At 38.2% G+C, this 22,746-nt stretch overlaps 1 protein-coding gene across 1 annotated transcript in view; it reads right to left on the bottom strand.

Moving 5' to 3' along the window:
• LOC139720485 (putative defense protein 3) overlaps window positions 1–20,500 on the bottom strand; it is a 34,765-nt gene extending 14,265 nt beyond the window's left edge. Inside the window, exon 1 of the mRNA XM_071631839.1 lies at window positions 20,257–20,500. Coding sequence (XP_071487940.1) covers window positions 20,257–20,500 — 244 coding nt within the window. The remainder of the gene's footprint in view (window positions 1–20,256) is intronic.
• Between the last annotated feature and the right edge of the window lie 2,246 nt (window positions 20,501–22,746).

Here is a 22,746-nt window from a genome sequence, read left to right on the forward strand (position 1 = left end):
GCCGCCGGGCACGGACAGCTTTGGGCGGGCCATTTAAGGTAATCATGTACAAATGCACACCATGCACACCTACCATTTCCTTCCTTAATTTGTCAATGAAAACTTCTTGTGGCTATCAGAAATGTCAAGATGGACCTTATCTGACGGTTTCATGAAATTTCATAGTCAATTACAGAAGAAAAGTAGCTAATTTTGACTCAAAAGTACGCCGATCGACGGCTGTGTCAGTGTAGCATGATGGATGATCGATTATGTGGAAGAGCGATATAACGATGATAATCGATCGTTGTAGTCTGTGTTTAACCACAATAATTACGTCGGCTCGACAGTAGAATGTGGAAGAAAGAAAGTGATCTTGATGCGTCTGTTTTTTATCGTTTTAGTTAATTTTCTCCTGCATGTGAATGTATATCTGTCAACATTTTTTTGCTGACTAAATGATGGACAGGTAATATGTGTACAAAACAGTAAAAGATATATGAAAAAATGGGAATTATCCATCATGAATATTGCACAATAAAATAGATTTTTACTACAAAACAAAAGCAAATACTGGGGTTGCAGTTTTTGATGGACAGGTAATATGTGTACAAAACAGTAAAAGATATATGAAAAAATGGGAATTATCCATCATGAATATTGCACAATAAAATGGATTTTTACTACAAAACAAAAGCAAATACTGGGGTTGCAGTTTTTGTGTACATAATTAAAAAAATGAAATGGAAAAATAAATACTATCATGAAAACAATTACTTTCTACTATCCCTAAGATGAACTTATCAATTAAAAACATATTACCATTTTAATTTCAATATTCTGTTTCTTTTTAGGTAAAATGAGCACTTTATGAGAAGTCCACAATGTAAACATACACTTTTTGTAATACTATTCTCTTAAATTTATTAAATTAGGCCTATAAATTACGTAGATTACTAGAAACAAATCCCCTTTGAATTTAACTTCCTGCTCATCTTCTTTTCTCTCTCTTTCTCTCTCCCTCCTAAATAGCCTAACCTTTTTCTTCCACTTTTCCTTCAACCTCATTCTATTCCTTTCAACACTACTCAAATTATTATTATCAACTTTGTCATGATAAAATCAATACTTGCCTCAATTTTTAAAGAAAGGATCGATGTCTAAATCCTGGTATGAATAATCTGTATCAATAATTTGAATAGTAAGTGATAATCATGATAGTGGCAATGAAAACAAAGAACTATCACAATAGCTCACTTGAGCCTTCAACTCAGGTGAGCTAACAATAAGAAAAAAATATGAAAAAGAAAGTAGGAGCTACACGTATCGCACGAGTCAAGTTCGATATTGTAGTAAGCGGCTAATTAGAGACTACCAGAATCGATTATAATAGTTGACATCGTTCTCTGAGAAATCGGTGCACTACTATACGTCGGAGACTATGTTCGCGACCAACGTACTTTTCAACTCCGATTTCTCATTTTTCTTACCTTTTCGGCTTTCTAATTCCATGAAAGCTCTCTGATATGGTTCAATTTAGCATCTCCAATAGCTGCACAAAATTTGATTGACAAACGGCGAAGCGAACGGTAGGTGTGCATTTCTACATGATTACCGATGTGTGATAAGAAGTGCAAAGCGAAAGGTAAGCCTGGAGCGAATCTTTCGGTTTTTTAATGACTACTATGTGTTTAGAAAAGCAATTATCTATGTCATTCATTCACATTAACTGGCGTATAATGCATAGACCCCCTGTCTATATTACATTATCATTTTTGCAACGTTGGTAATTCCAGGCTATTAAGACTCTATAAGAGTATGAAACCGTAATATCATTAATACAATGGTAGGGCCTATTCTAGACCCTACTCAAGCATATCTCGTGACCGAATTCTGATCGCGGTGACCGTATTCTGGGGGATTTTCAAAATGATATCTTTTGGGATTGAGATATTAACAATATGAAAATTGAGATTAAAGAAATTTGATATATTTCACATACGTTGCTGTAGATATGATGTATGTATGTATTATTTTAGTTCATAAAATATTGCAGAAAAGCTTAAGGACTGTAGGACCTTGTTGTTGCCAATACAGTGGCCCTATGGCTATGTTACTGGTCGAGGTGGGGATTCACGTTTATAAGATTCATATTCATAAAGTGAGATAATGAGAAACCGCTTATGAAATATGAAACAGCACGTAATTTTAAGAAGGATTCAACGTTTATTTGATGAAAATTGGTTTTCAAACGGCTGAGATATCCAAAAAAAGTGATGACAAGAAAAACGAAGGCCACGCCTTTTTTTAATCTCTTTGTTTCTCCTTGTTTTTGGAAATCTCGGCCATTTCAAAACCGATTATCTTCAAATAAACTTTTGATAGGGGCCTACTCCTTACAATTGCATGCTCTTTGACATCTCATAGAAGCGCTAGTCATACATAGAGTGGTCTCTGTAAATATCTCGCAAAACGTTAAAAGCTAAATCCTCGCCTCAATCTAGCCCGACCAGACGCTGTAAGTACTGTACGCTGTGCAGTCGCTACCTACAGCGACTGGGCTTTGTATAGTTAACCTCAATCAGAACTGTTAAGACACACCCTTTAATAAATGACCGAATACTGGGGGTATTACCCCCCTAATGTGACTGACTCTAACATGTTATTGTTAGAGAACCCTGAATTTGAGATAGAACAATGACCTTTGTTATTTGTTCAATGTAGCCTACATAAATGACTTGTAATATGCAAGTAGGTCCTAATGTAGTTAGGCCTATACTACGTAGGATCAAGCTGTCTAACGTTAGGCCGAACATGTTAAAGTTAGATAAACAGTTTCGTGATCTAGCCCACTAGAAAAAACGGAATGCAGATCTCAAATTTTAGTCTTAATAAATAATAACTCATGTGAAAGTTCGGATGTTTATTGTTACAAATGTATTTTGTCTCCTAAGATTTTATTTCATTGTTTCACTACGGACGATACGGTACCTTAACAATAACAAATTACCGGTAGGCCTATGCCCCGGCAAATAAGCAGACAGTGGTGCTTTCTATATTTTGTTTGTATTCATTTTTGGTCCCAGCCAGTCAGACCAACACTGCAAAAGTTCAGATGTAGAATAAATCTAACATGTTAGGCCTACGAAAAGAAATAAAAATTAGAAACTCTCTAACTAGGTGGGCCTAGAAACTATCTATACACAACGTAGCAAAAATTCCCTCCGTTTTATAGCCAGGCAGGGCCTAGGGGCCTACATTCGCATTGCGCTGTGGAATGCGCATTTCTAATTCTATTAGTGCCTAGGCCTACTAGTAGTTCCAGTGCTGGAATCCGTGAATGAGAATGGGTGCTTAAAAAAAGAATGAGAGTTCTAACATTAACGTTACATCTTTCTAGATACTAGAAAATCATGACACAGATCTATTTACAATAGTAGAACAGATAAGCCGAAAAATTGTGCAAAATTTGACTAAAGCATGAAACTTTCACCAGTGTTAGTACATGTTATAAGATTCATTTTAAGATCGGGAGGTAAGTCTGAATTGACCTCTGATGACCTCCAAAGGTCAATGACCTCAAAATTTGATAAAAATTGATATTTTGCGTCATTGATTAATGTTAAATATGGTAATGATGTACTAAAAACTCATTTTTGTTACAGTGGAATTGTATTCATGTTCCATAGAACCCTGACAGGTTTCTACCTTTGACCTCTGATGACCTCCAGAGGTCAATGACCTCAAAATTTGATAAAAATTGATATTTTGCATCATTGATTAATGTTAAATATGGTAATGATGTACTAAAAACTCATTTTTGTTACAGTGGAATTGTCTTCATGTTCCATAGATCCTTGACAGGTTTCTACCTTTGACCTCTAATGATCTCCAGAGGTCAATGACCTCAAATTATCAGAATTTTGATATTTGGTGCAATTTGTTGATGATAAACATAACGATGTCCTAAAAATTCATTTGTGTTACAACTGAATCGTTTTCCTATTCCTCAGATCAAGGGAAATTATTTACACGTCTCTGCCTTTGACCTCTGAGGACTGTGACAGGTCAATGACCTCAAAATATCAAAATATTGATATTTGATGTATATTCAGTGGTTAACTGTATACCTGGTGTGCAATCATGCATTATGCTATTAGCATTTATACTACAAGAAGTGTCTTCTCATTCCACAGAACATTGGTCATTACCCTGTGTATATCCAACTTTGACCTCTAAGGACAATGTGAGGTCAGACTTTTAGAATATCACTAAAAATTTGTGTAGGATTGCAAATATTGATGTTTGGCTTCAATGGTTTAATCCTAAATGTTTAATCATGTACAAATCACGCCTTGACGTTATAATCAAAGTATGTATCCACATTCCACAAAGCATTGGTTCATAGTAACAAGTCTCAGGAATGTGAGCGGTCAATTACTTCAGAAATGAAGCTTACGTGTCTTCAGTGATGGCAGTGACCTCAGATATAATATTTATGTTTGGGTTAGTTATGCAGACTAGCTTGCATGAAATTATGTGCAACATTATCCAATTTGCACTGGACAAAATTTGTACGCTTAAACATGGAAGGTGGGGAGGGGAGTACCATATTTTGGGTTGATGCTTAATAGTTTGTGAACAGGCATATGGCAAAGTCCCTTGAACTGGATGAAAGGGTGACAGATGCTAACCAGAAAACAACAGGCCCACCTCATCAGATCAGATGTACGTCACGAGTCAAACAACCCGAGTCGTACAGCCCATGAGTTACGCAGCCCACGAGTCATACATCCCGTGACCTAAACACTAGATGAACAAGGTCAATGAGCTCGACATCAAATATAATAGGCCCACAAGCTGTGCGGTCCGCGAGCTCGACACTCGAGGAAAACAAGGCCCACGAGATTAATATATGTATTACATCAGAAAGCTTAATCCATTCAGTTGAGGTCTTTGTGGACCTCCCCCTCCCCCCATGTGTCGGACTCTTATGGGCCTGGTTTGCCTAAGTGTCAAGCTCATGGGCAATGCTACCTAGTTTCGAGCTGGCGGGCCTGTGTTGGTCAGTGTCAAGCTCGTGGGCTGTATGGTTCCGGTGAATGACTCATGGTCCTGAAGCATACAGTGACGTCATGGACCATCTGGAAAGCGACATACTGTGAGGCATAACATGCATTCCACATGAAGCAACCCTGTGTCTTGCAACTTGCTATTGTCATCCAATTAAGTTTGGGTCATTACGTCAGGCAATTTTGGGCATTTTTTCAATGACCTGTTTAGGAACCTCAATTCCAAATAGGAGTGGAACTACTATTTACTCTAATTGTCTTCTTTATGCTCGATACTCCTTAACACTTGGGCCTGGCCAAGAGTTGTGCCCCCATGCCCAAATATTGGTTGTTTCCACTAATGGCCGCCATCCGGTTTGCATCCAATGTGTGAATCAGGGTACGCTGGCAGCGGGTAATATCACCTGCATGATCCGGTTAAGACTCTCTGCCAGCAAGTGATGATTTAGTGTAACCTGCTGAAATTGGTCTAGATCTATACCCTCGATCTCTTTCAAGACAGGGCAGCATCTGCGTCTTCAGTGAAGCACGCGATTGAGCCTACGTACATTGCACAGATCGGCACACAAATCTCCTCCACGACTAAACTGGATAGACATCCTGAGGTCAGACCAGCGTTCTTATAGGTGCACAGCCACTGTATGCGATCATCAGAATCTTCCAATGACAATATCTAAACAGTTTGGGTGAAGGCAAGCTTGTCTCTATGATGAGTGCATTGCACATAGAGTACAGGGTGCACGAGATGATAAGAAAGCTTCTTTTTGACTCGCGGGATAGGCTACAATCCTTTCTCAGGCAGAGGTTCTGAATTATCGGGTCGTGCTCAGTCTGCACACAGTGAGCTGAACACCATATCAAGTATACGTGTGTAATGATTGTGTGTAATGATATGGGAAAAATGCATGGAAAAAATCAAAATACATGTTTATTATTTTACGTGGAATCAGTTCCTGTCTGTTGTCTTGGAAGAAATGCATTAATCTTGCAATGTTGTTGTTTATTATTTTCCATCTCCATCACGAGTATATATGGAACGTGTTGATCAAAGTTTTTGTGATGTCGGAAAATGCGAGGCTGTATTGCAGGTGGCCTATTGCAGGTGGCCTTCAATTTGTTTTTCACAGTATATTGGCATGTTTAACAGACTGTAACTCACCAAGATGCCTCTTGAAATGTTTTGAAAAACTTCTGCTTGATTTTACATGAGCGGATGATTATCAGTTGTTTTTCTGCTTTTTCATCTTGTGTGAAACAAAGTATTGTTTCTCTTCAAAAGATAGCGTGCCAATTAATCTGCACTTACTGTTGGTGCTCTATCGGCCCTATAAGACATTCAAACCCACCTTCAGCCTAGACATCCGTAGGCGTTGTGGTGTCTAGCGGGATCTGAACATCTCTCATGAAGCTTGACTTCTTTTTTCTTTTCTTTTCCCCACAAACAATGTGAAACAAAGATATCCGTAGGCGTTGTGGTATGTAGACGTGGTAGAGCGAGACTTCTCTTCTCTTTTCTTTTCTTTTCCCCACTAACAAACAAGTTTAGCAGGAAACACAGAAGCATTCGCACATACTGTTTACATTTCCCATCACATGCTTTTAACATCGGAATTTTCATGTACACATTTTGCCTGGAAAAGAATTACCATGAACTTTTCAACACAATACATGTTCAATAGAAGCCATTTGGTTCATATATAATTTACTCGACAGAGTGATTTATAGGGGCCTGCAAACAGTAGAATGATTTGCCCCTTAACATATCAGACTACTACATCTCTTGAAATGTCTTCAAACGTAAATTAAAGTCATTCCTCTTAAATGATTACTCTCGGTCGACGAATGAGGTCCTCGTCTGCATGTCATTGTCGATCTCTTCAGTGTGACTGGGCCGTCCGTTGAGCGGTCTGCCGTCACGCTGTCAGTATTCTCTTCGTCACCATCACTCTCCACTTTGTATCAGTCTGACAGGGCGCTTCAACATCTCCGATGACACCAGTTGACTGTTTGGAGTTTGTAATTGCACTCCAAATTGGCGTAAACCAAAGTTTTGTCTTATCGTGACTCATAGTTTTTCCTAATGTCCTGCTGCTCGCCGGTTCAGTCATGACAGTCAGATCCTCATCACATTCACAGCGTAGGTCTATGGTGCATTCAGCGTCGTTAAAGATTAGTTGGTTGACTTGGAGGGGGGGGGGGGGGGGGGGCATGATGTACCAAGAAAGGGGAACTCCTGACTTTATCTCTGTAGTCTCCAACTATTCTCAAAGTTCCTCAAAATTCCAAAATACTCTGCTGCCTTTGCTTCACTACATAGACTTAGTGTGAAGCCGCTCCCACTGTGCTTGCCACTCTAACTTATTTCTCGGCTGAGACATGTTTTTTTATAACTAATTTACTAACAAACTTCCTTTCCCTAAAGCATTTCATTGGCTCAATCTTATAATGGGGTGTGGCGTTCACTAGAAATTAATTCCTAACTGGTCAAATGTTCAATTTGCTCCTCCTATTCGTTTCTGTGAAAACTCAATTTTCTATGATTCATCTCTAATTCTGATTAACTCGCCCACTCTCTTTTAGTTTCTTCATTCACTTGTTCTCTGTAACCACTGGTAAAGACTTTATTGTTTCTTGGATATCAAAATGATAAACCAAATGAATATTAGTGTCCTTAGGCTATGGCAACCAACGTCATCGTTGTTCTGGGTCATTACCCCTGAATTTGTCTATGGAGTTCCTGTTTGACCCACTCCACTAAACAATAAATGCTAAAATAGAGGGATAAATTCTGGCAGGAGGGCCACCTTCCAGCTCAGAGGGTCATTTATGTTTGGGGATCAGAGGGCAAAAACATGTCATCACGTCATTCCCCGTAATTTGGCGCGGGGCTTTGGGATGGAGAGTGCTGACCACTAGCGCGGAAAGTAGCCAACATCAAACTCATAAATTCCTATGACCATAGAATTTTCTTGGAAGAGGTGGTTTTGACCAAAAAAAGAAAAGAAAAAAAAAAGAAAGGAAATAGCTGGAAGGAAGATAAACGGTTTCGTAAACTCCAAGAAGGAGAAAAGACTGAGCATATATTGACCTCACAGGGTGTCTAGGAAAACGACCGCAGTGTTCTGTTTTCTTTTACTCTCTATCCTATTCTATTCTATTCTATTTTATTCTTTATTATAAACATGTGCTAGTAGCCATCTGGGCTACAATTGTGTTTGTTTTGTACATCCTCTAAAGATCACCAGAGGTCAAAGGTAGAGCCCTATCTGTGCTCTTTGGAATGTAAAGACAATTTCTTGTTAAACAGGTATGCTTGTTTTGTACATCTTAACCATGTTTATCATTAACTAATGACACTACAGATCAATATTATGATATTTTGAGGTCATTGACCTCTAAAAGGTCACCAGAGGTCAGAGTTAGAAACCTGTCTTTGCTCTTTGGAATATGAAGACAGTTTCATTGCAAAACAGATATGCTTGTTTTGCACATCTTAACCATGTTTATCATTAACTAATAACATCACAGATCAATATTATGGTATTTTGAGGTCATTGACCTCTAAAGGTCATCAGAGGTCAAAGGTAGAAACCTGTCAATACCCTGTGGAATCAGAAGATTTGTAGTACAAATGCATATTTAGTGCAGCGTAACCAAGATCTAAGCCTATCATTCACAAATGCCTCCAAACATCAATATTCTGATATTTAAAGTTCATTGACCTCTGGAGGTCATCAGAGGTCAAATCAGACTTACCTCCTGATCTTAAAATGAATCTTATGGTATGTACTAACACTGGTGAACGTTTCATACTTTAGTCAAATTTTGCACAATTCTCATGATTTTGAGGGTTTAACCGCTCTACTACAACGTGCAGATAACTCAACTTTGTTTTTACGGAACTATTGGGCTCCTATTCTGATTTTGAATCCTACACCTACGTAAACCATACACTGTTCTCATTTCAGACGAAAGTGTACAGATACGGAAGCTACTGTATAGTTGGAGCCGCCGCCGGTTTTCCACTTCAAGCACGGTTACTGTTTATCGACATCGACATCGTCAGCTTCAACTAAAGTAAAGAGAGTTCTACTTCTAGATTTGTTGCAACAGAAGGTGTATTTTAATCATCGTGCTCTTGTAGGTGTTTCTTCGTCGCGAGATCGAACTTTGCTGAGATGTTTGTCTTTGCGCCTGAAATTTAAATTACATGTAGGTCATCGTCGAGGTAGGGCTGGACACATCTTGTCATCATCGTCGTCGTAAACAGGTAGGCCCAGGGAAATCAGGAACATGTAAATCTAGTCTAGCCGCCGATCGAGCTCTTCACTGAGCCAAGCTGGAACGAATTCACTGACATCGTGGCACCTTTCCAGGCCATCATCCTTCTGATCAACGCCACCAACTTGGAATATGGAATAAATCAAAATTTCTATAAATGTAGGCTATATCGAACGGATCATCTTCTCATCTATGTACTTTTTAAACCTATCGCAGACGCAGCTTAACTCTCCTAATCACGTAAGTGAGTTTCAGTTACTTAGTATTGGACGTCCTGGCTCTATCATTCTCGAATCAAAGTCTAAGGACTAGCAGACTTTCAGACTAACTCTCTAGTTTTATCACACATCGGCGGTCTCTCGCTATAGAAATAGACAACTCTGGCCCCGGGCACTATAGAACCCTATTATTGAACGGTTTGCTTTGATTTTCGTCCAATTGTAAATTGGTTAGCTTTATTTTTTAAATCCAACTGTAAACAAACGCATGCTTGTAACAAAGAATAAAATGAAATGATCACGATCAAATGTTGAATTTCTTCTGATAGAATTGTAGTGCTAAATAAATTGGGAGAGAAACGAATACTTTGCAGTGATTTGTGTGCTTTTGTGTTAGTTGTATAAAACTGAAATTATTTTTACATTTTACACTAAGTTAAAATCGTTATTCTAATCCCAGGAAAACTGATGTACTTATCTATTCATAATCATTATCTACAATTACAAGTCATATCTAGAATCATAACATCTTTTGACACACGCCCACTTTCTCCAAAATCTGCATAAGCAGGAGGGAATCATTGCAGAGCTGATTCTTATATTTTGGTATTGATCACTACAAAGCATACAAATTACGCCAGTGATCGATGATTCTTCAAGACTGCTTGCTAGACTCTAAATGTACGCTTTCGTTTTCTTTTCTTTCTTTTCAATGATCATGGAATGCCGTATCATGTTGATATGTACTTTACATTTTGCTCTGGGTAGAAAAAACAAATAAGCTTCATGTAAATCTGTTTATCAAATTTGATGTGAAAATTTGACATTTGTGAAAATAATTCGTCATTTTTGGCTTCCCATAAAAGGTCGGATTAATGACCCCGCAAGTCATGCGGGGTTATTTTTTAAATGACCCCGCAATCATGCGGGGTCATCCAGAAATGACCCCGCGACGGGGTTGAATTCTAACCCCGCCGGGGTTAGATTTTAACCCCGCTGCCGGGTCATTTTGGGTGACCCCGCAATGCGGGGTTAAAGTGACCCCGCACGGGGTTAGTGCATAGTTGACCAAGTATGCGGGGTCATTTTCAACCCCGTTCGGGGTCACTTTTAACCCCGCATTTTTTAGAGTGTACAGAGATCTGTGTCACGTTACAAGCATAACAAGGCCGATGTCAAGTCAAGAGGCGTGAGCGAATACGAAACGAGCAACCTCAACCTCTCAGTCCTGTTTTATGCTCATTGCTCTGTTTGTAGTTGTTTCTTGTATAACTGTTTGTCTGTCTGTCTCTAAGTGGGCTGCCAAACTTTTTTGTGACAAAGTTTTTGTACCCACTTATTGTTGTCTTTAATCCAATTTTTGCATCGGGCTTTTATAATACAAGAGGGGCCCACATAAGCTTTGTCTTTTTAGTGGGTCCCTCCGTTTTTTTTTTTCACACAGTGCATATATTGACAACATCGATATACCTGTTCGCTACTGTTTTTTTCTATGACTGCTGTTTTCTCTGTACATTTGCATGCATTGTTTCTGTCACTCAAGAAAGTGAGATTAATTTTATGTTTGTACATTGTGGAAAAAAAAAAAACCCGAATAAATTTGAACTTGAACTTGAACTTGACACCATTACCATGTTTACGTTGGTCTATTTCGCTTTGACTATTTTGCATGGGCGTCAGTGGTAGCTATCGTGCACAGGTAGAAAAGACAACACGTTACATTGTATTGTATTGTTTGTTGATTTTTTTTTTGACATTAATGTTTGCAATCCCATAATGTTTCCATTCTCTATCCACGGAAGTCCCTATATGGCTCGTGCATGCAAGCGCTATTCCTCTCAAGAAGAGCGGCCCGTCTTTTATCTCCATATAAGGTATAGGAGATAGTTGTGTATACCTCATCCAGGGAGCTGGATCTCTTTCTTGCAGCTCACTGCCTCATTTCAACGACCTGGCGACGGTTCACTTCTAACACTAATCTTGTTTTGTCTTTTTTTAAGACCATTTTTTTAACGCAATGTGTGGACAAGGAGCTACAACACACGCAACGCACGATTATCTGTCTGAAGTTTCACCACAGAGCTTTATCACACACATGCACGAGCATTGCACTCACAAATAATAGTTATGCATGCATGTGTATGACATTGTACAGATGTTTTATATAAAAGTATGATAAAGCAATGTACGCACGAGGATATGTAATAATGTAAACACACAATGTGCGTAGACAAATAATTATCAATGTAGGTAAACGAAATAGAAATGGAAAACGAAGAAACTGTACAGTGTACTCCCGTTATAATGCACAATAGGTTATAAACGAAATTTTGGTTACAACGAAGCAAGAATTAAGGAAGCAATATTATCCACTCTATGTATTTTCATTGTTTATGTTGTTCGGTTATAACGAAATATCGATAAAGCGAAAGAAAACTGCGGGTCCCAAAGACTTCGTTATAACGGGAGAACACTGTAGTATATCATGATGCTGTCATACTCTGACTGTTTCGCCGTTTTCGGTTACTTCGTCTTTGCTTTTGCCCCACGTAATGGTTAAAATTTGTATACTCTGTGAAAGATCTATAAAGCTAAAGCTTAAGCTTACATGTCAAAATAACTGGATTGTTGCGAATTGAGACATAATGTCAATTTCTCCTCGCAAATCACTGACAATCAAGTTTCTCAAGGGCAGATATCCGTTACAATATACCCTGTGGCAATCCTGCGATAAAGACGGATTAGAAGAATTGCATACACACAAACAAGTGACGCAATATTATCACAGAGTGCGATTGTTTAGATTTATTCAAACATTCATAGGTTGAGATATCGTTGCCGCTCGACTTACTATACGGGACTGACGGGTTATACTGCTCTTCATAGTCTAACAATGGAAATGGGAGTCCCAATTTACTTCAGCTGAATAGAAAATCCATACGTATTATGAATGCAAACGCACGGTGTTAAGTTCATTGTATTTGAGAAAAAAATCAACGTCCAAGGAATGGCATAGTACTGGTGAAGATGAAGATTGGGCTTTCAACTTTTTTGTGAGATATCAATTACGTATAGAATAGTAAAGAGGATAACAATCTTAGAGGAATTTAAAGTTTATTTGAGGAAAATCGGTTTTTGCAATGGCTGACACATCCAAAAAGAAAGTCAAAACAAAGTAATCGTAATAACAGGTGGGTCCCACCTTTTATTAGGATCACTCTGTGCTAGATCGATATCTCAGCCATTTCAAAACCAATCATTTTCATAAAGTAAACGTTGAATTCCCATGGAGTTACATCTTCTTGGTTTCTCATTATCCCACCAAGAATGTATAGAAACCTGAAGTTATATCTCAATCAAAACTATTACTGTCCTTTAACATTGTTTGCAATAATCTGCGTATCTCGTAATTATCGTCAGAACGATTTCAACAAAGAAAATGCCGATATTCTGCATCAACACTCCAGTAACTGTGACGTTTTATAAGGTACGACAGCAGCAGCACTGCGGTTGACAACAGAGAATACAGCGTAGGCAACAGGCGCTCCAATTCCTCACAGCGACGTTCTCACTTGGACTAATAAGACACACGCAGCTCGAGGGGAAATTGAATAATATTGCAGTGAGCAGTGCTGGTATGTCTGCCCCCGTACTGGTTCTCTCCGTCATCATTACGATGAAAATAATGATGATAATAATGATAATAATAATAATGATGATAATAATATTGATAATAATAATAATAATAATATCATTATTATCATTACTATTATTATTATTATTACTACTACTACTATACCTATTGTTATCATTATAATCAACATTATCTTTATTATTATTATCATCATATACATAATAATTATGTTTATTTAGTAAGTGTGTTCACCTCGTAACAAATGATTTTGTAACCAATCTCGTGATTTGGGGATCAGATTTATGAACTCAAACATCAGCAGGACTCCCCAAACTCCAAAAGAAACAAGCAAATTACTATTCGTATATAATTTGTTTTTCAAACGGCCCACAATACCATATAGGCCAATATACTAATTAGTAACATTCAATAATAATGGTAATTAGTACTTACAATCATGATTTATAGTATCATTACAATAAATATTCTCAGAATGATATTTAGAAACATAATTAACATTTTGACATTATCATTATTATTATTATTATTATTATCATTATTACTTTTATTATCATCATTATTATTATCATTATAATTGTGACTATAACAATAATAATGATACAGCTGCTAAAACTATAGAGATATTGTAGATGGGATAATGATAATTGTGTTTAAAACGCTGATGACGAACATTGATATAAAGAGCGTCATACGACGTTTAGTACAATTTACTTATAAAGAATATACATGTAGTTACACATAACTTTAGAAGGGTAGACCTCGCAATGAGCATATGAAATGAAGGTTATGAAGGGCGAACCATTCTCGACTATATTTCATAGCGCTTATGCTAACTTTTAGTTTTTCCCCTTAGCCACCATTGAATTTCTCCTGTTTTCAGAACCTTGGTCCATGCATAGATATGTCTATACTTATTCATGTTTTTGTCTTTTCAATTATCAACATGTCATAATAAAAAAAAATCAAACTACAACATTCTTTGCTAATCTTATGTAGGATAAATATAAGTATGTTTAATATGCATGCATATAACTGTAAGTACCTTGCAAATCATCGTAACCTATCATAACATTTCATGTTGTCATATATCTTTAATAATGTTATTTCGTTTTAAAACATTCACATGCAAACAATTTGTAAAAATGTTGTTGATAGATACAGCTCAACTCAAGTATTGATAAAGAGGGGAAAAAAGAAAGGAAGTAATACGTCTGTATAGCAACATCCGAGTCAGAACTGACCCGGAACTGGGTCCGTTGGGGTCACACACCGTTTCGGGTCAGAAATGACAAGGAATGGGGTCAGATATGACCCATTCAGAGTCGTGAATCGGGTCAGGGTGAGCCCATTCGGGGTCTTCATGACCATATTCCAAGTCATTTTTGACTCTGAATGGTGTGTGACTCCAACGGACCCAGTTCCGTGTCAGTTCTGACTCGGATGTTTTAAGAGTGTAGGTTGTGACCAGAAATTGCACCTCTTTCCTTGACCTGATTCATAGTGATATAAGAAGACAATATACACAGACGTGAAAAAAAAACCCAAACATACAAACACAAAGAATTGTTTTTGAAAGAGCCTTGAAGAAGTCTCGAGAGGGAGCATTATTAAGCAACCATTCAAAGGGGGAAAGACGAAAAGGATTAACAACATTGTGTGTTGCCGGAACCGGAGACGTGCAGGGACAATAACTTCCGGTAGCAAGGTTAAATGGAATGTGTCACTGACTTTCGAGACAATCATTAACTTGCGGCGGGGCAATGTTCACACTGCACAACGCACGGATTTCATTCATATTATGTAAGCAAGCTATAAGATATATCTAGGGAAAGATACTGCCTTGCAATATGTACAATGCGGTTTGACCCGATAAAATGTAAAGGAAGACTTTGAGATTGAGTCCTCCTCCTTTTTCTTCCTCATCAGACACACAAAAGTGGCACCGTAAAGCTTTGCTTATACGAGGGCGGAAACCATTAATTTTGATGAGATTACACAAGTGTATAGTTGGGGGCATCAATGAAGCATGCCAGAGCTATTAGACAAAAAATAAAACAGAGCAAAACAACAACAACAAAACCTATTATAGTTTGAGAGTGAGCGCTAAAAGGTACAAAAATCAAGACATTTTGAGTTCTATATCCAGATATGAACATATCTATAGCTATGAACATTATCCTGAATGTTTATTGTCATCAGCATAATGGTATCTGAATCAATGCACATACTTACTGAAAAGAAACAAATGAGGTATTTAGGCTGATAGGCCCTTATATGTGTTGGGTAAACTGCATGGTTTTGTCATTATTTTTTCATGGGGTCTAAAAGGTTGCATTCCTTTTGAAAATTATCTAGTTTTTGTATACATGAGGGTTTAATTTGCAAGTATTACATCATCAGGATAACATTTTTAAATAAGCTGTGACATCCTGGCTTTTTCTATCTCACCAACTATAATACGCAATATCTGTGCTCATATACCCCTGATGGAATGGTATAACATAGCCTAAGGGTGATATACATGTACGTAAACTTTGAAAGTCTGTTATAACTACTTATCCAAGTGAAAATAATGTCGGTATCCTCAAGAGAAATTTGCAGAATACGACGATAATCTGTCTATGACGTGAATTTGAAAATGCAAACGGATTCTCTCTCTGGGAAAGGGCGGAAAGGGGCGGGGAGGAAGATCTGAAGAAGACCGTAAGAAGAGAAGCTTAGAATGATCGCGTATGGTTTCAACCGTGCACATAATTATTATCTCTTTTCTGAGGATAACGCTCGTTCCAAATAGTGCATCTCTATGAGCGATCGCGTTACTTTGGCAACGAAGGTAACGTTGTCTGTCGTATACCTACACATGGCCGGCGGAACCGTGGGGGCCGTGGGGGCTCGGGCCCCCACAGTTTTTGTGCACCATACAAAGGAATACATAAGGTGTCATCACTTTGGGCCCCCACACTTTTTTTAACCCGGAAGTACAGTACGTAAGTGGCACTAAATAGAAATAGATAGAGATCTTGAAGTGTGAGCGCGGTAAGGTTATGTTTTTTTCACTGAGGACCTTTTTTTTTTTTTTTTTTGCTTGTCAGCTGAAAAAACCCGGAATATGGATGGGGAGAGAGGAGCTGAGGACTTTTTTTTTTGTCAGCTTAAGAAACGCGGAAATGGAAGGGGAAAGAGCTGAGGACCATTTTTTGTTTGTTTGTTTGTTTGTTTGTTAGCCCATGAAACCCGGAAGTGGGCCCCCCACACTTTTTAAAACGCTCCGCCGGACCTGCTATAGTACACTTTGCGTATGAACGTGTTTACATGCTTGAGAAAGAGTTGTATGTCAGTATGTATCAGATCCGCAGTTTTCTTTTTTCAATGAACAATGAAAGACTACGAAAATAGCTTATCCAAGCTATCAACAAAATACCACACTATAAACGCAATCTCGATATGTATATTGATATCGTACTTCATATAAGACTTACATGATAGGACAATACTGCATGGGCATTGGATACTTCACAACAGAAATTAAGAAAGTGTTTTATATATTTCAAAAACGTACATTTGAAAGTCATTTCTTTTTTTTAATAAACAATTCAAATAGACAAGCTATAGTCTACATTCATTTTGTTCTATGCCCTGTATCCCAATTATTGTTCGTCACCACTTTATTGAATTTATTTGCATTGTGAAACATTGTTCACTTATATTTTCTAACTTTTGTATAAATACCGTATACCTATCTATGTGCAGTTCTTGTCTTATATTTTGAATACATTTTAATATTACTCTTAACTTGTTTGCGTTCGGATTACCTTTTATCTATTGTAACTTCCTTTGTGAATACCGCCGCTTTTCTATAAACTAAAGTTCACGGTCTTGATGGAAATCAGCTAAGCTGAAATCATGCGGGCTTTTATTCGCGACTGAACCCAACAAACAAACAAACAAACAAACAAAATATAAACAAAGAAATGACAAATTACAATGACTATAAAGGGTGAAGTTGAGTCTCTTCTGGTCTACCATGAACTATTTTCACTTGCAAAGAATGCCAAGAAAGACAAACACAAAAAATAAAAATAAAGCGGAAGTGATCTTATTGAGAAAAGTATAAACCTTTGAAGGGTATGATAGGCCCTAATGAAAAAAAGAGCCTATCAGCGAGATGGGATGGCGTTAACCCTGAGTATGTTATCATCATTGCAGCACACAGATATGAGATCAGTGGCGGATTGGGGGGGGGGGGGGGGGGTCGCACGGGGCGCGCCCCCTTTATCATTTTTTTTTGTGTGTGTTAAAACAAAATAAACAAAACGAAAATGGAGGGGGCGAGGGGGAGGGGCGTGCCCCCCCCCCTTAATTTTATAAAGGCGACCCCCTCCTGAGATGAAATGTATGGTAGTGTATATGGGAACTATATTTACTTAACCGTCTTTTGTATGTCTAGATATAAGAAAGGAGTGGGGTCTTTAAACTCGACATCTGACCCAACAATAATTGGTGTAATTTCAGCATATCCGATGGGGCGCGTGGGGGGGCGCCCCCATGCAGAGCCCACAGGCACAGACTCCACGGTGAGCATTTCAACAGATGACAGTTCAGAAAACGGAAGAGAAGGAACAGTTGCGGAACGAGGAATTCTATTCGACTGTTTCCTTCGCCTGACACAATGAACTGTTTGTCAAACACTAGTCATGAACGTCCCGTCATTTTCATGGCAGCAGACAAGGTGAATACATTAAACTTCAGGGTAATATATTACGTTGTGCCTCATAAGGCACTTAGATGGATGCAAAGGGCAAAAAGTTAGTGAAGTTTCGTGTGTAACTGACAAGATAATCATTGACGAACTTCGCAGGTATATCCTACTGAATGGAAGACGATTATATTTTTGAATAATTGTTTTGGATATAAACTCCAAATTTTATTGTCCAAGAATGGAAATTCATTTTGCCCAATCATGATCGTGGGCCCGGCAGCCACTGAGCAGCGCCAGATCGACGTTGCTCTAACCTTTTCAACTGTTGAACGGCAAACAAGGTAGCAGCAACTCCCATCTTTTATCGTCTTTTGGTATGACGCGGCCGGGGTTTGAACCCACGACCTCCCGATTGTGAGGGCAGCCGCTCTACTCACTGAGCCAACACATCGGTAGCCATATCAAGAAAACATTATCAACATTGATCTTTTGTCTCCGCAGTGAAATGCAGATTTTTTCAATAGCGAAGAGAAGAACTACATCACAGATAATAATGTACCAGATAATAATAATCATGGGAGATGTAGTTGTAATGCTACATTGTAAACACTGCGACTTGTACTACAATTATGATGGCAGTACCGCTACTAATACTCAGAACAAACATAAAGTGATACTAACTGTAGACACTGATACACCCCTCTTCTACGCTTATCATGAGGTAAATACAAATCACGGGCGTGAAATTGAATGGATTGTGCTGGCCCCTTTTATTGCATAAGAGAGAAATAAAGAATGATGATGGTTCTCATAGTAAAATGACAATTTATCATTAGGTTAGTGCTATCTGAAATGTCATTTATTCCGATCGTCAGCATGGTTCCTGTAAAGTAAAGTACTGATATCAAAAGCTTGCACATTTAATTTTACTCTCATCGCGGCCAATTAGTGATCAAAATATTTCCTCTGCTCAATGTATATACTATTCATGGTTTTCATAGGAAAATTAATCGAACTCGAAAATTGGATCTGTTCAACAATCGGTGATTGGCACTCTCATTCATCTGAAAAAAGGGACAATGGTATTGATAGATGCTGCATCTTCAGATGCTGATTCTGTGCTCCTGCAAGCATACCACTCTAAATAAGCAGCATGAAACCTTCATGTAAGGGGAGTAACCATGGCAACATACAATATACATGGGGATGCTAGTGTGTCGAGTGCAGAGAAATTTATTTCGTTCAAGTTAATCGTTTTGTTTTGATGACATATACCGAGCACCATGACCGCAGTCAGACCATGATAAACTAGTTATGATTAAGTTGTCATCTTTCATATTCTAAATTATTGATATGAATATACGAGAATAATGTTGGCAACATGCATGAACATTACTCCTAGAGTCATTATCAGATGTAATCTTGGCAACATGCATGAACATTACTCCTAGAGTCATTATCAGATATAATCTCTGATTCCTCATGCAGTTCAAACGAATGGAACACAGATGTATTCCACAACAACGAATTACATTATTTGTGTATTTTTTTACTTGTTACTAATAGTATAGAACTTCGTGTACATAATTTCTATATCAGGAAGAGCAGTAACAAGATTTCCATCCCACTCGAGCAATAGCACACTTTATCGCAGGACTACTCAATCACTATTCTGGGGAAAGGGGGGACAATCCAATAAACATCATTCTCCCCCCCCCCCCCCCCCCATCTCTCCCTCTCTCTACATCTTTCTCTCACTCATACGTGGCATGCATATATTATTTAATGTGATACTGGTCAGTATTTTGTATATGATTATCATGGATGCGCACATACAAAATGGACATGACGATTTTGATAAAAGGTTGACGTTCGAGTTTAAAGGGATCGTATAATTTTAGTCATGACCTAACGCCAGGTTTCTAAAATTTTTCTGGTGAGATAATGAAAAACCTCCTTTGAAATAAAAAGGAGCAAGTTTTATTTCAAGAGGAATTCAGCATTTATTTAATGAAAATTGGTTTTGAAATGGCCGAGATATCCAAAATAGAGTGATCCGAATAAAAGGTGGGACCTATACCTTTTATTAAGATCGCTTTGTTACACTTTGTTTTTGGATGTCTATCAGCAACTCCAAAGCCGATTTTCATCGGATGGACATCCTCTGTACTATGTTTCATAGATGGTTTCCTGTATCTCGCAAAAAGTTAACAGTCCAATCCTCATAGACCATCCCTTTAATAACGAGATTATGTGAACTGTAAAATTCGGACTGCAGAAGTCAAAATTAATGGAGCGTTTCATGGTGGTCACGTGCATCTCTTTCCGCAGGATATAGGCCTACATGCTTACCCTCGATCTCGTCGCCAGCAACGTAGGAGGACTTGCTGGTCGTGATGGTGTACGGGGCGCTACCGGTCACCGTGCTCGTGCCATGTCCAGTGGGTCGCATGCTGCTACAACTCGTGAGCGGTGGGCCGGAGGAGTAAGCGTCGACAACGACCAAGACCGCAGCCACTGTCATCAACACCGTCATCGACAAGGCACTCGTCCTCGACGACATCACTGTGCCGTGGTTACCTGGATGGAGCATCATTATGAATCAGACTGTCTTATCTGTATTGCGTGAGGTGAGTCTCCTTGTCGTCGAATTCTTGTTCGCAGGGGTTCTGAGTGTATGCGCAGGGTTCTCACTCTGGCGCGTGCCCGTCGTTCAGTCCCAAGTAGGCTGAGGAACAGCGAGGACACCGCAGCTTACAGCAGCTGGCTGAGAAAAAAATAAGATGATCTAATTCGGCACAATCATATTATGGGAGGCAAGAACTCGTCTCATTCCAGCTCGACGCGCTAGATCACGTCGTGTAATGAGGGATGACACCCGAAATGCCTTCAAACAGCGGCGATCAACCGCGCTGTTTTCATATTACGTGTTCAGTTAGAAAGCACCTCCCTGGCTTAGTCAACAGCAGCGGCGTAGGTTCTATATTATGCACGATGTCAACACACTATAATGGACACTCACATGTGGACTGTTATTGTTTGGGTAGAGCGGAGCTATTGAAAGGGAATTTGCCTGAGTGAACAACGGTATTGTGATACAAACTTTCACAAAGGGGGAACCGAAATCTTTTGTAACGAGATGTCAATGGATGGTGAATTATCTCCCAACCTTCCTTATCATTCTTGACGAGCAGGCAGTTGGTCCGAGCAACGTATAGTTTGTGAATGCTCTCCTCCGAAGCATAACAAAAAGAGAGAAATACCTTGTAGGCGCTGTTGCAAAAAGTGAAGAGATGGGAAGAAGAAAGAGAAGAATTTTGAGATGAAGATGAAGGCGAAAAGGAGAAAAAAAGAGAATGAATATATAAAACGAGATGAGGAAGAAGAAAACAAAAAGATAAGGGGATATGTGAAAGACGAGAAATAGACAGATAAGAGCAGAACGAAGAAGGAGACTATACAATAATCAAGATAGGAAGTGACAAAGTAAAGCAGACTACTAGTAGGCCTATATTTGTCCTTTTGTCATTTATTTATGCATGCACTTTCCACACAAAATGACCTGCTTGCATCATCGATGCACAATAATAGGGTCTAGGATTTTACAGACTGATGGATTATACAGGCCTACCTTGATTAAGCCAGTATAGTCACTATAATGCCCGAAACTGCCCCTCTGTTTTTTTTTTATAGTTTTGTGCGTTATCATTTTTTTTATGATGTATAATAATATGTAATTTTACAAAAGTCAAAGGTCAACAAAAGTATGCCATAGAATTACTTCTGTGACACACCATTCTCTTGTTAAAGTCTTGATAGGCTTCCAAGCAAACATAATTATTATGATAGACAAAAAAAAAAACATGCAGTGAGCTATTTCACATCATTTAGAACGTTGTCGAAATGAGAGCAATATTGCTGTACCTTCCCAGAGAACCATAGGCCATTATGCACAGAATCTTCAGTGGCTGATAAAGGGTTAAAGGCGTAATTTACCATTTGCAGATGAAACAAAAACCCAGCATTAGTGCTTCAAAATAGTTCTAAAATGTTAGTTAGGGATAGAAACAACCTATGTAAAATTTTGAATCAGTATAATCCATGTTAAGTATCGTTTAAGATACAAAATATGAACAATAGTTATAACAAAAATGTTTCCAGACTAAACCGTCTACAGTTATGGTTTACTGAGAAAAACAGTGATATCTCCTTATGTTTTACGCTTTATTGCAAACTTTTTATAAGGTAGGATGTTTTGTGATACAACTGACCTACACATATGTATAAAATGTGATATCTTGAACATTTTTAAATCAGTTATCCCAAAGGTAAACAGGACCTTTAAGGGGTGATGTCGAGCTCAATTCGCAATCACGCTATTTATACACACAGTTTTTGGCAATGATGCCTTCTAGACAACAATGTAAAAGAATTCGAAGTAAAATATCGGTACTATTTTGGCAGAGTGTTAGAGTATCAGAAAAAAAGTGTAGAAACTGAAAGACATTACGAAGATGCAGGCCTACTTGCACATTGCTAAGGGTATGGGTTGGTGAGGTGCCTATTATATAGACTATTAGAAGTCCTGGTAACCCTTTTTTGTCTTTATAGGTTTTTTTTTTTTAGTATTTTTTTTCATACTTAAATTTGATTCAATCCAATCATTCAATCTCCCTCCTGTTTCATTCAACAAGATACAGCAGACATCACACACAATATTCAAGTTCATGTTCGATTTCACATATTTGCTAATATCATCCTCCATCACGTCAAGAAAAGCTCACTCAAATATTCTTTAAAACTTATTCTGAAAAGAAATTATAATACTGTTAACACAATAAC

Source organism: Diadema antillarum, unplaced genomic scaffold (genome assembly GCF_040938485.1).
Source record: "Diadema antillarum isolate AM-2024a unplaced genomic scaffold, OU_Dant_1.0 scf00000128, whole genome shotgun sequence".
NCBI lineage: Eukaryota > Metazoa > Echinodermata > Echinoidea > Diadematoida > Diadematidae > Diadema > Diadema antillarum.